General features: G+C 46.3%; 2 protein-coding genes and 1 long non-coding RNA gene across 3 annotated transcripts; 2 read left to right on the top strand and 1 right to left on the bottom strand.

The window, feature by feature from the left end:
• The first annotated feature begins 3,840 nt into the window (after positions 1-3,840).
• LOC136485455 (uncharacterized) lies at positions 3,841-6,885 on the top strand. Its single transcript, XR_010766450.1, has 4 exons — positions 3,841-4,500; positions 4,679-4,928; positions 5,012-5,410; positions 6,657-6,885. It is a non-coding gene; the product is annotated as an uncharacterized lncRNA (long non-coding RNA).
• Positions 6,886-7,580: 695 nt separating this feature from the next.
• On the top strand, positions 7,581-9,177 carry LOC136484867 (uncharacterized). Its single transcript, XM_066481833.1, has 3 exons — positions 7,581-7,787; positions 8,277-8,313; positions 8,519-9,177. Exon 3 carries the CDS (start codon positions 8,566-8,568, stop codon positions 8,995-8,997), a length of 432 nt encoding a protein of 143 aa, XP_066337930.1. The 5' UTR covers positions 7,581-7,787; positions 8,277-8,313; positions 8,519-8,565; the 3' UTR covers positions 8,998-9,177.
• A 634-nt stretch (positions 9,178-9,811) lies between these two features.
• On the bottom strand, positions 9,812-12,333 carry LOC136488687 (protein FAR1-RELATED SEQUENCE 5-like). Its single transcript, XM_066485531.1, has 4 exons — positions 12,317-12,333; positions 10,151-12,230; positions 9,962-10,048; positions 9,812-9,880 (listed from the first exon to the last, which is right to left on the bottom strand). The coding sequence occupies exons 1-4, from the start codon at positions 12,331-12,333 to the stop codon at positions 9,812-9,814; spliced, it is 2,253 nt and encodes a 750-aa protein (XP_066341628.1).
• Positions 12,334-13,576: the final 1,243 nt, after the last annotated feature.

Raw genomic sequence — 13,576 nt, 5'->3', positions numbered from 1 at the left:
GACATGTGGTTGTGGCTCCAACACCATAAAACCTCTCGTCATCTCCATGCCATTTGGATTTGGGATTTTTAAGTTTTTGCCATCGTTACGGATGTCACTCCTCCGTTTGCCACTTTTATACGAGCAACTACATATTTGCCACACGAAACAGTGAGACTCCTATATATTTGCTATTTTCGCTGATGTGGCTCGTCACGTAGTCAGCCAGCGTGGCAGCGCTTCTCAAGACCACCGCTGCTTCTCTTCGTCCACTTACTGACATGTGGGCCCCACAAGTCAGGTTTATCTTCAACCTCTTGCCAACAAGAAGGAGGCGAGCACGCGCCACTTATTGCCATCCGCACGTGCCCAGGCTGCATGCGTCGAGGCCGCCTAGGCTGGACGCGCCTAGGCCGCCCAGGGCGCTGCGTGCCATGCCAGGGTCGGCGATCTCCTTCAACCTCTCCCACCGCCACAACTCGCAGACACGGCCGCGCTGCTGGGCACCGCCGCCAGAAACCGCAGCTGCTGCTCAGCACTGGTGGGACTCCGCGCGCTGCACAACACGTTCGCCACCTATGCCGTGCTCGACTCCGGCGTCGTCAGGCCCGCGTGCGCACTGGCCTCCCGCACGCCACTGCACCCTTCATCCACATCTGAGCTAGCTCTAGAGCTTTGTGGGTGTGCGGGTGATGGTGGCCGCTGGCGCCGGAGCTTCGCGGCCCCCGCGTCGTCCTCGCCTACAGCCCGCCGTGCCGCCCTCCAGCACCGTGAAGGGACCGTGATGCCTAAGAGGGGGGGGGGGGGTGAATTAGGCAACTTAAAATTCTTACTCTAAACTATGGCCTCTTTTTCTAACCCTAGCAAAATCTATGCAATAGATAAACTATCTAGATATGCAACTATGGTTTTGCTAGTGTGTTGCTATCTCTACCGCAAACGTAGTAAAGTAATCAATGTAAATGTGGAAGCTAAAGGGCAAGGTAGAGATATGCAAACTCCCGTCGACGACTCCGGTATTTTTACCGAGGTATCGAGAAGCGCGCAAGCTTCCCCCTAGTCCTCGTTGGAGCCCCTCGCAAGGAATCCCTCGCAAGGGCCAAGCTCCCGGTCGGGTAACTCCGTGGATAGCCTCGGGCCTTCCCCACGCGCAAGTGGGTCTCCGACGTGCCTTCCGGCAAGGCTCTCCCGGATGCTCCCCGCCGTCTTCACTATCAAGCTTCCGGCCGAAACGCCGCGGGACTTGTTCCCTCCGGTACATGATGGCGGCCACACCACAAACGCGGTTGGTGTGATCTCGCAAGACTTCAAGCCCCTCCGATGTACAACACTTGTGCTCGCAAGCACGGGGTGGCAAGAGGTATGCAAACCTCACTAAACACTAGGCATAAACCTAGAGCAAGCGCATAAGCGGTGGTCTAATCAACCTAAGCACTTTGCAAAGCACTTATGCTAATCACCTAATAAAAACACTAAACACTATGCATGTGGAGATCACTAAAATGGTGTATCAACACCCTTGGTATGTTTCCTCAGCTCCACTTACTCCAAATGGCCGGTTGGGGGGTCTATTTATAAGCCCCACTGAGAAAGTAGCCGTTGGGGACGAAATCCTGCTTTTCTGCTACTGACCGGACTCTGACCAGCATCCTGTCAGTACTAACCGGACGCGTCCGGTCACGAAATCGGCTCTCTAGAACCTTACTGATGTTGACCGGACTCTGGCACTCAGCGTCCTATGCAGCGTCCTGTGCATCGGAGCGTCCGGTGCAGCGTCCTGTGCAGCGTCCGGTCGCTGCTATTGACTCTGCTGTTGCTTGATCGGAGCGTCCTGTGCAGCGTCGGGTGCAGCGTCCTGTGCATCGGAGCGTCCTGTGCAGCGTCTTGTGCAGCGTCCTATGCCCTCTGTGAGCTCGTTTCTTCGCGATCTTGCGTCCGGCTTGGTTCCTATCTTCGTGCTTGGACTTTGCTTGATATCTTGTGTCTTCTCTTGTGCTTCTAAGATTTTTCTTAAGGTGTTGAACATCGGATCACCACGTCGCCTTCGTCCAAGTCACGTCTTGTACCCTATTGAACTACAAAATAAACACTGTCAAATTCATTAGTCCAATTTGGTTGTGTTGGTCATCAAACACCAAAATCCAAAGTAAATGGGCCAAGGGTCCATTTTCCTTACACACCGCACGACGCGTAGGCCACCCGCACCACCCGACACGCAGCCCGCCGTGCTACCTCCCCTGCGCCTCCCGTGCAGGCTCGACGCGCAAGCACAGAGTCCGCTGCAGCTGCGGAGCCCTTCCCAAGCCCGTCGGAGCGGCTCCAACCTCCCCGCACCGCCATGTCCGAGTCTACCGTCTCCGCAGCCAGGTGCTGTCCATGCTAAAATTGCACCGAACTCCGCAGCCACCCCATCCTCTATTCTTGCTCATCACGCACAGATGCACCCCATGGGCCGCATGCACGAACGCCCTTGCCTGCACGCGCTTCGCTGCGCTGGCCATGACCGAGGAGGCGCAAAGGGATGAGCCTGCGTGTTGATGGCTGATGCTGGAGGTTGAAGGAGGACCTGACTGGTGGGGCCCACATGTCACCAAGTGGAGGGATAGAGAAGCAGCAATGGTCTTGAGAGCGCTGCCACGCTGGCCGACTACGAAGAGTGCCACGTCTACGAAAGTGGCAAATATTTAGGAGTTTTACTATTTTGTGTGGCAAATATGTAGTTGCCCATATAAAAGTGGCAAACGAAGGAGTGTCATCCGTAACGATGGTAAAAACTTAAAAATCCCTTTGGATTTTTATGGACACCTCGTTTTCTTTAAGGCCCTATTTAGTTCCCACGAATTGAAAGGAATTGAAAAGTAATCTAATAGTAAAATGAGAAGCATTTCAATTCGTATGATCCAAACAGGCCCTAATACCTTTTTGACTTTTGCTATTTATCTGTTGACAGATTTTTTTGTTACTAAATCTATCAGGTTTGTATACGTTTGATTGTGCTTTAGGATTTATGCTACAACTATCACTACTGGGTTACGTTTTAAAAAATCTAACAAATTTGACCACATAAAAACTGTCAACACGTAAGGGCGTCCGCAATGGTGCTGAGTCAGCTAGCTATTTGAGTGTACAGCTCAGCATGTATCCTATGTGGAGGAAAGAGAAGATGCAAAAATATTCGAGCCGGCGACTTGCTCGTCGCTCAGCTCGCACGTGCGACGATGCGCCAAATCGCCAGCTTCATCGCCATCTGGTAGCTATTCTTCTAGCGTTTTCAGATCCGCTGCGCGCAACCCTCTCCTCCCCCGTCCCCTGCGCGGGAATCCTTCTCTCCCATCCGCTGCGCGCGAATCCATTTTCTCTCCCGCGTCACTGCGCGCGAAAATCCGTCCACGGCGCGCGAAAATCCCTCCACAATCCACCTTCTCCCGCCCTTGCTCTTCCGATTTAGTTCTGGAGGCGTCAAAAGCAAGGTCTGTTCTTCTTCTTTTCCGTCATATCTTCCCATCTATCTTATTCCACAATCCAGCTCAGGTGCTTGACTCTTTCGATTCAGTTCCGGTCCACGAGATCCTTGTCGCTGCTGGTGATGAGCCGCCGGAAGCGAGAGATGGCCCTGCCACCACACCAGACTGGATCTACTCAGATGGGATCCACCCCTGCTTCTGCTATTCGAGTGCCTACGCATGATCCTGCACTTCTGGGTGGTGGTTCTTCTATTCCAAATATAGGAGGTCCATCAGGTAATCGAGTTCGCTCTTAGTTTCTATATTTAGCTAGATGCATAGCAGTAAGCTAGAAAAAAATCAATGAAGGGTCTGCTTGGATCCCTTGCCGCCGCTCGCCTTGTCTCGCCCGCTTGCCTCTCCTTTCCTCGCCGTGCCTCGCCAGCTCCCAAGGTGGGCGTTTGGATCCCTTGCCGCTGCCTGCCTTGCCTCGCCCCGCAGCTCGATCCGGCAGCGTCGGAGGTCGATTCGGCGGCCGCGGTGCTTGATCGGGCGGCGGCGGAGGTCGATCCGGTGGCGTCGGAGGTCGACTCGGCGGCCGCGGTGCTCGATCCAGCGACAGCGGAGGTCGATCTGGCCGCGACAGGCTCGATCCGACGGCAGCGGGGCTCGATTCAGTGGCGGTGGGGTCGAACCGGTGGCGGCGGGGATCGAATCGACGACGCCTACGACGGCCCACGCGAGCCGCCTTGACCGCGCAGGAGAGCCAAATCGGCTCTTTTGCGTCGGCAAGGATTTTCCTTGCCCAACCGGGGAAGCTTGCGGGCAACGAGGTGAAGCGAGCGCGTACCAAACGCCTTGACTTGCTCGGTGAGGCAAGGCGAGCGGCAACAAGGGATCCAAGCAGACCCGAAGTCACTCCTGCTACTTATTGATTTTTTAGATATTTAGTGGAAGTTTATCTTGATTTCTTGATAAAGTGTTTGTCTAAACTAATGGCCGAATGGCATGACTCTGCAGCATGGTGGCCTGGACCTTTGCCACAAGCCACATCTTCAGCAGCCACATCCACAAATTGGTAAGTTTTATTTTTTTCTATGTAATTTTCTTGCTGCACTAGTTGTCATTTTATTATGTTCAGAAACAGTTAGTTCACTAGCTATATTAGTTTTATTAGAAGTAATGTTCAGAAACAGTTAGTTCACTAGCTATATTAGTTTCATTAGAACTAACGATATGGGTTGCTTATTTTTCAGTGGTATGGATTACTATCCACCTGGTGGTTTTATGAGCATTTTACAATCTGGACAACCATTCTTTCCTCATATTTCGGCACCATGGCCACCTATGGGAACGGAATCTCAATTAGCACCACCAAAAAATGACTCAGGAAACCAAAATTCTAAAAAGAGATCGAAAGGCAAAACCATCATCAACTTAGATGATGGAAACGATGGCAGGACTGCAAAGCGCCTTGTATTTGATCCAGATGAGGACGTGAGGCTAGTAAGTAAAATTGTATCACTCACTTTCTTTTTGTAGCTACACAAATATATGAACCTACAACTAATCATGTATCCTAAATTCAGGTCAGTGCATGGCTGATCCACTCAAATGACCCAATCAATGGTAATTGCAAGAAAAATGAGAAGTATTGGGGTGATGTACATGGACACTACAATAAGACTACACTAATGGTAAATCTAGAGTCAGCGATGATGATGTTAGTTTAGATGAAGACTTGAAGAAATTCATTGACATTCAAGCAGCAACAAAAAAACGACAGGAAGATTTCGTAGAGGCACAAGAACGCATTTCTGAAAAGAAGTTTCAGACAGCAAGGCTTAACAGGGAGGCCGCTTTACTGGAATCATATCAAAAACTCTTGTGTATGGACACTAGGGAGATGACAGAGGATATTAGAGCTGAGCATGTCCTTGCCCTGAAGATGCTAAGGGAGAAATTGGCCGGTGATTGATTGAATAACTGTAAGTTTTTTTCTGCACTGGTTATTATGTGGACCTTGCATATCATCTGAAAACTTTGCAGGTAGCATATGTAGTAAGAAATCAAAATATTTAGATATGTGGATAAGTACAAAATTTTAACAGACCACATGGAATGTATTCATCACTAGTCTGTCCTGAACCTTGAGTTACGATAGATAATGTATCAACAGTGACATGCTTTGACTAAGAGTTAGACTCCCAGAGCAGATAGTAGGGAACAAACATAATGCTACTACAAGAGTGATTATTACTTTGAGTTCGAGATATATTTGCCACAAATTTTCAGCTATGACTTAGTGCAAAGAAAGTAAAAAAAGGACAAAATGAAAGATGCAACACACATGACTTGAACATTGTATCTGGCCCGTAGATCAGCATCTATATAGTACAAAACATTAACTGGCGATGGGAAAATTGTCCAACAGCATGGAAGGGGCAATATACCACTGGCCGCTATGGATTCCCAACCATGATCCTTGAAGCGGTAGCTTCACATGATCTTCATATTTGGCATGCATTCTTTGGTGTTGCTGGGTCTAATAATGACATCAACGTGCTTAATCAGTCCCCTTTGTTTCTTGAGGCAATAAAGGGTGAAGCTCCTCGGGTTCAGTATTCTGTCAATGGTAGGCAATACAACACTGGTTATTACCTAGCCGATGGAATTTACCCAGAATGGGCAGCCTTTGTGAAGTCTATAAATTCACCTCAACTAGACAAGCACAAGGTGTATGCAGCAGAACAAGAAGGTGCAAGGAAAGATGTGGAGCGTGCTTTTGGCGTTCTGCAAGCTCGCTTCAACATTGTGCGTCGTCCAGCATGATCTTGGAGCACAAGGATTATTGGACTGATCATGAAAGCTTGTGTTATTCTCCACAACATGATAGTGGAAGATGAGGGAGAAATGGCTAAGGAGTCTATTGATCTAAATGCAATTCCTGGAGAATCAATTGTTCTTCCTCCTGAAGTGCAAAAGGCCACAAACAGTAACCCATGCTTCAATGATGTTCGACGTAGAAATTCTGCTATCCGTGCTCACTCTGTCCACACTCAACTTAAAAATGATTTAATTGAGCACATTTGGCAGCGTTTTGGCCATAGGGCTCCCCACTAGTATTTTTTTTTGCTAATAACCTCATGTAAGATCTGTCATGAATTTCTTTTTCTTATTGGCACTGTTAATTATATTGAGTAAGCTGACTTACTGCTTGTTTTCTTTTTCTAGAATCGTTGGTATGAGGTTGATTGGCATTTCTAGCAGGCTATCATGGAGGTTGACTTTTGGATTTTGGTGCTTCTTCCTCAACGATGCAGTTAGCTGTTCAGTTTGCTCTTGTGGCCTAAAATAAACATGTATGGCTAGAGTCATTGTTATCAATTAGTGCATTATGTAGTAACGAATGGACATTCTATTTTATTTCCATGTTTAAAACCTTTGGTTGTCCTGGTTGCTTATTTTTAGTTGGTCATGTAATGAAATGGCTTGAGTCATGTTTATCAGTTCATCATGTAGTAACATATGGACATTTTATTTTATTGTTGTGTTCAAAAGCTTGTCCATGTTTTCATGGTTGCTACCAGTTGGTTATATTGAGATGAGATGTTTAGTGTTATTCTCCATATAGAGAGACACAAAGATAATCTTCACAGCACATCCGTTCTCTCTCTGTGCATAAAAGTACTAAAAATAACAAATAGCTAGCACTATATAGATAGTTGCATGGACTGCTAGCTATTTAGTGCTGAGGTGGATGGCTCCTAGCTAGCAATTAGCTAGGACTGTTGCGGATGACCTAACTAGGCACTTCCTACTTTTTTTTTCACTCACCGAAATGATCAACCCATAAAGCATAGTATATTACATACATCTCTCCTAGTCTCTCACACCTAAAAAAGACTGAACAGTGGATAACTTTTTCGTGCGACAATCGACGTCGCGTCGTCGGTCAGCCGTGTGTGCGATCCCTTCCCGCGCGCTCCCTCGCTCCCCCCTGGCGCAGTGGGCCCGGTCTTGCGCAGTCCTCGCGGAATCCCCCTCGGTCTCCCCACGCGCCCCTCGGAGAATCCTCCTCTCCCCCCGACCCGCGCCGACTCCTCTCCCCCGCGATCCGACGGCTTCCTCTCCGCCATGCACCGACGCCCAGCCTAATCCGACCACAGAGGCGACGACGCACGCAGCCGAGCGCGACGCCACCGCCCCGTCCCCGTCCCCGTCCCCGTCCCGCTCTGCGCCGGCCCCTCACACCCTACGCCCGCCGGATCCTCCGTCCACCCGCCGCGGCGCCGCCGCTCGACCGGTCGAGCGGAGCGGAGATCCATCCATCCGGCCGTCGGTCAGTCTCGTCATCTGTTGTTGGTGAGTGCCCTCCAGCTGCCTTGTTTGCCTGGATAGATAGATTCCCTTTCGTTCGCAGTCGAATCCAATCTCCCAGTTTTTTTCTCCCTTCATCGGTTCACAATTCTAATTACTTTCCGCTATTGCAGTAAGTCAGGATCCAGCCTTATAGAGAAAATAGTGGCTCCTACAACTCTGAATTTGCTGCAGCGGTACCAGATCCATCATACTATAGTATTAGGCTACAATAGTTCCATCGGACTACATGTGCAAATTTTGATATGCTTTGTTGACAGCTTGCACATGCATCTTCTGAAAATGAGAAAATTGCTATTATATGAAGCGAAACAATGGGCTTCGCTAATATAGGACTCCAATCGTCGACTTCGCTAAAACGACACTTAACGTTGGCACTTTGTTTTAGATGATATTTGATGTATTTCTTGACTTTGGTAATCAAAATACATGTATTTTGCTCCTTAATTAACTCTTTTACCCTTCTGGCCTTAGGTATCCTGGTTTGATAGCACCGTCGCCAAGGACAAAGGTAAGTAGGGGCTCGACTCTACTCAGGATTCAGGAACATGCATCTGGATTAATGATCCAGAGCTAAGGTCCAAGAGTGTATATATATATATATATATATATATATATATATATATATATATATATATATATATATATATACCTTAATCGTCTTATATGGAGTAGATCTTTTACAGGAAAACAAAATTAATTGTAATTACCTGCAGAGGCTCCGGAGAAAGGGGTAGCAGCCGCCGCCGCAGGCCAGCCACCGATGCCTTGCGGCCGTCGCTTGGGGAAGCGCCGCGCCCTACCGCACGGTCGTCTCCAGACGTTTCGTTTCATCTTCCGACGTTTTGTCTTGTCTGACCGTCGCCACCCGTCCAATCCTCCTCGACGCGCCGCCCATGGAGGAGACGAACTCGCCCCCACCGGATCCAGAAGGGCTGCCGGCCGCCTCTGCCCTTACCGTGCTGCCCTCAGGCGCGGCCGCGTTGGCCGGCCCTGGCCTGGCCGCCTGTGCCCTAGCCGCGCCGGCCTCTGGCCTGCTGCTCGGCCTTCAGGCGTGGCCGCGCCGGCCGACTGTGGCCTGGCCGCGCCGCCCTTTGGTGTGGCCGTGACCGCCGCCTCTGGCCTGGACGGGCTGGCTGAGGGCATGGCCGCACCGGCAGTAGAGGGCATGGCCACGCCGGCAGCAGAAGGGTAATATGACTGCCCACTCTTACGTGAATATGACTGAAGGGTAATACGGTCCTCCTATGGCAAAATACATGTATTTGAAATGAGAAAAGTGATTAAAATGACCAAATGTCATGTAAAACAAAGTGCCAACGTTTCAAATGTCGTTTTAGCGAAGTCGACGATTGAAGTCCTATAATAACGAAGCCCATTGTTTCGCGTCCCATAATGGCAATTTTCTCTCTGAAAATGGACGTAGACATTGCCTTGAGAATTAACAAATCTGACATTGCTTGATCTATTAAAGGTGATTATGTTCTAATGAATATTTTTTCTAATTATCTAATATACTATTTTTCTCATTAAACTGTCCTCATAATTTGATTGGTAAAAAATGGATGAGTAGCAGACTGACATGGAATGACATAGTCCATCTCGGAATCACCACCAAGGCCAACGCAACGGGCGCAGATTCTCTAACTTGGTTAAGAAAAGTCACCGGTGACTTTGGCCGTTCCAGATGCCACTCAATTTACATCCAACGGCTGCTGCTCCTCTGAACTACTTTCCACATATAGCAGTCAGCCCACAAGAAGATTATGGCCCAAACAAAGCCCAGATTTGGAGAAATAAGCCTAGCTTGACGGGAGAGACAAATAAAACGAGAATAGCGACTAATTCAATACATAAACATATACGGACACTATTTTTAGTGCAAATTTAACAACCATTTCACTTAAATATTTTGCATAGCGCTCATGCTCCAAAATAACTCCAGCCACTTTTACAGTACATCAATATGCACAGTTTAGCCAAATAATTACAGCAAGTGTTAACCACGTTCACCCCAAAAGAACAAAATATCCTTCCCCTGCAGCAACGATTAGGAAATCATCGATGTTACTAAGTCCCTGGAAATACAAAGGAAAAGTTGAAAAAAATTAATATTTAAACTAATTCTACAAGTTGAAAAAGACAAATATTGAAACTACCATCAACAAATTGGTGTAGCCAGTGAAGACATTGCTAGCATCATCCATTGATACTTGTGTTTCTACAGCTGCACTATTTTCTCCATGCTGCATAAATCATCCAAACTTGAAATTTAGCAAGTACTAGTGAATAGAAACATTATTTTGGAAAGGGTTTCAGCAACATACGTTGGATTATTTATTTGGCACCTTTTTCCTGTACTTTCGTGTCTTGTCCAGCCAACTTCGTTTCCGCTTTGAACTTTTTGGTTGAACCTCTTTTTTCCTTAGGCATGCAGCTCCAAGGAAATCTTCATCTTGTTGAACATCAGGTTGGAGTTGGACATTATATGAATAAGAAAAAATGCTTGTAGGTGCACTAATTTTGTCCTGTAGTTGCTTACCAAGACAATCAAGTGCATCATCTACCAATAGGCAACACTTTGGAGAGCTTGCTGCTTGATATGCCAGATTCAGAAACTTGTGAGACATATACTTATATCGAAGCATTGCATCTAATTTTGGATCTTCGATGATGCTCCTTCCTTTATTATCTTGTATAGTTTCATACCTTGCTCCCCTTGTCCAACGCTTCAGCACATAATGGTCAGGCAATAGTTTGATATTCATCAAGTCAAGAACTTTCAATCCATGGCTACACAATACACCTGTCCTTTCAAATTGGTTACAGCTACATGAAACTTTTTGCTCCAAAGGATCACCTACAACTATGCGCTCTTGTTCAGAACTTAAATCACCATCAGATCTCACAACAGAAATAGCATATGTGTTATTTTCATGCAATGGTCTAGTACATGCAGCCATGGATCTTTCATACTCAGCTTGGAATGCTTCAAATATTTGGGGGGTGTAAAGTTTACTTGCTTGCACTAACATAGGTGTCTTCATTCTTATTCTTGGTAGCTTTTTCCTAGCTTCAAATTCTTCATCTAGTTCCTTGTTTCTTTTTCCTTGCACTGCCCTTTCAAAGTGCTTTAAGAACCTAATGATGTCAAAATCTGATTTCAGATGCTGTTTCAAGTCACTATTGAAACTCTCACTTAATTGTGTGCTTCTCATTCCCAATGTAAAAACATCCCTCATGTAACATTCAGCCCATTTCTCCTTAAACTTGTAGATGCTATCCAGCCATGATGACTTATTCTTATCCACCTTATTTCTCATGCTGTCAAATGCTTCTTCAAAGGCCTCCTTGTCCTCAATATTAGACATGCAAGCACTGAAATCTAAGAGGATATGAGATTCTTCATTTTCATCATTTTTATTGTTGCTCAAGTGCTTGACAGCATTCTGCATTATATGAAAAGTACACAACCCATGCCATGCATCTACAAATACCTCCCGAATTGCATTTCCCATTGCAGCGTCTTGGTCAGTAAATATAGTTCTGGGTTCCTTTCCATTGTGTGCAGCTAGAAAGGCCTTAAATAACCATGTGAAAGAAGCACATGTTTCATCAAATAAAATTGCTGCTGCAAAAACAATGGTCTCTCTAAACTGATTGAATCCAACAAAAACACCAAACGGCCTATATTCTTTGTTTGTGCCAAAGGTGGTGTCAAAGGTGACAACATCTCCAAAGTGTGCATAATCAATTATCATCTTTGCATCTGCCCAGAAAATATTGGTTATCTGTTCTTCATTGTCCAATTGCAAAGCGTAGTGGAAAGAAGGATTGTCAGCGATCTTGTCTTGAAAATACTTCAACATGCTTCCAGCCTGGCCATAAGCCAACTCCCTTTGACACCGACTCTGCAAGTAATTTTTATGATCACAACAAGTGTAGCTGAGATTTATGGGTCCTCCAACTTGGCGACAAGCCAACTCATGTGCCGCTTTTGGCCTAATTCCAGAATCATCAGCTGCCTCAATTTCAAAAGCCTGTACTTCTGAAATCTTCCTCTGTGCTGTCATCAAATGAACGGTTTGCGGCAAGTGAAGAACATGATTGTGTGCAAGCAATAGATCAAATACTTCATAATTTCCAGCCACACGATCTAATGTTAGACCCATCCGAACTGGACAACATGTCCTTGTTTCAGCTCGAGGATTTTTGGTGGCATGATCCCTCTTGTCCTGTGCTCTTCGACCTTCCTTAGCACACACATATCTACAAGATGTTGCCTTTCCATCAGTACCAACATTTGTGTACCTCTTCCTGACCTCAAAACCTGCATGACCTCCATAATCAATCCAAAAAGACCAAGCATCCTCCAAGTTCCTGAATTTCTGACCAATCCAAGGTAACCAAGTAGGATTCACATTCTCCCTACATGAAAAATAAATGTATATTTATTGCAAGGCACGTCTGGATGCAAACAAAGAAAAATAAATTAAAAGGTAAACCTAACTTACTTGTTTGGTTTTGCCATGTCTGAATCGGAAGACCGAAAGAGAAAAAGTTGATTTTGGTTACCTGTAAGCAAGGTCTGAATCAACGAGTACTACACAAAAACAAGCAGGTCTAAATTTTTGGCTTACAAAAAAATAAGCCTGAAAGATGAAAGATTGATTTTGGCTACCTGTAGAAAAGCAAGATCACGTGAAGGAAGATGGCGAGCTCCAACGACAGACCTCTACCCTGGCCAGAATTTCGCGACGACGACGTTGCTGCTGTCGTCCACGCGCAACAGCAGCAGCAGCAGCTATCACACGTACCAGATCGGCAACACGCGCTCGCTGCTCCCTGTTGACGAGATGACTGTGTCTAGCCGCCATCGGCGGCGCTTGCCATCCGCCGGGCGAAACAAAATCTGATGCCAAAAATGTGCCGTCGCTGCTTATTTACCCGCCAAAAATACATAGCGCCTGTAGTCAACCGATTCCACTTCTCGCGAGCTGGGCCTTTGTTTGGGCTGTCAAATGGGCTGAGCTAATTGATTCTTGAAACCTTTGTGAAAGAGAACCGTTGGATGAGGAATGAATGGAATCGGGACGAGGAGAAGTCACCGGTGACTTTTGTTCTTCAAGTTAGAGAATCTGCGCCGCAACGCAACGGCCAGAACCCAAGATCTGCAGTGACAACAATTGCTCTTTCTCAGCGGCAGTGGGCTCCTCCAGCTATCATGTCTCAGGAGTACTTCATAATCTATCCAACATATGTATTCTTGTTTTTTTTTTTGAGATTATATATGTATTCTTGTTGACTGAATATTAGCTTTCACCTAGAATATATTCTTGGCTGAGCTGCTGTGGTTTCAGTCTGTCTGGTTGGTGGACTGATGGCAGGTTGTTAAGATATGCTGATATAATAAGCAGTAAAACAATACTTGAGAAAGCCACTGATGTTATCGCTGATGTGTACATACAGCTCGTGTTTAGTCATGGAGAAAAGAGTCTTTGTGTTTTGCTATAACCTGATAGTGATTTTGAGAATGTGGATTCATGATTTTTTTCAGCAAACTTCACGGCTTTGATTGGGCAGCAAATGTCATACAAGTAATCTTGAGCTTTGCCATTACTAATTTAAATCACTTGCTAAAAAATGCACTTGCTGGTGTCTAAGTAGCTGGACATGAAACCACACTACAATTAGTGACTCAAATTAAAATTTCTCAATTTTGAATTCATGGACGATTTTATATCCAATCTTTATCATAGCTGAATTTTTCTGAG

Source organism: Miscanthus floridulus, chromosome 10 (genome assembly GCF_019320115.1).
Source record: "Miscanthus floridulus cultivar M001 chromosome 10, ASM1932011v1, whole genome shotgun sequence".
Lineage (NCBI taxonomy): Eukaryota > Viridiplantae > Streptophyta > Magnoliopsida > Poales > Poaceae > Miscanthus > Miscanthus floridulus.
The sequence above is the reverse complement of the archived record's forward strand: the minus strand, read 5'-3'. Positions and strand labels throughout refer to the sequence as shown.

What these genes read in the sequence shown, in the direction of transcription:
- LOC136484867 (XM_066481833.1), top strand. Translation starts at nt 8,566, where the DNA reads ATGCCTTGCGGCCGTCGCTTGGGGAAGCGCCGCGCCCTACCGCACGGT.
- LOC136488687 (XM_066485531.1), bottom strand. An exon ending in CACGAAAGTACAGGAAAAAG is followed by an intron (nt 10,049 to 10,150) that starts GTGCCAAATAAA and finishes TGATTTATGCAG; the next exon opens with CATGGAGAAAATAGTGCAGC. An exon ending in GCTACACCAATTTGTTGATG is followed by an intron (nt 9,881 to 9,961) that starts GTAGTTTCAATA and finishes TTGTATTTCCAG; the next exon opens with GGACTTAGTAACATCGATGA.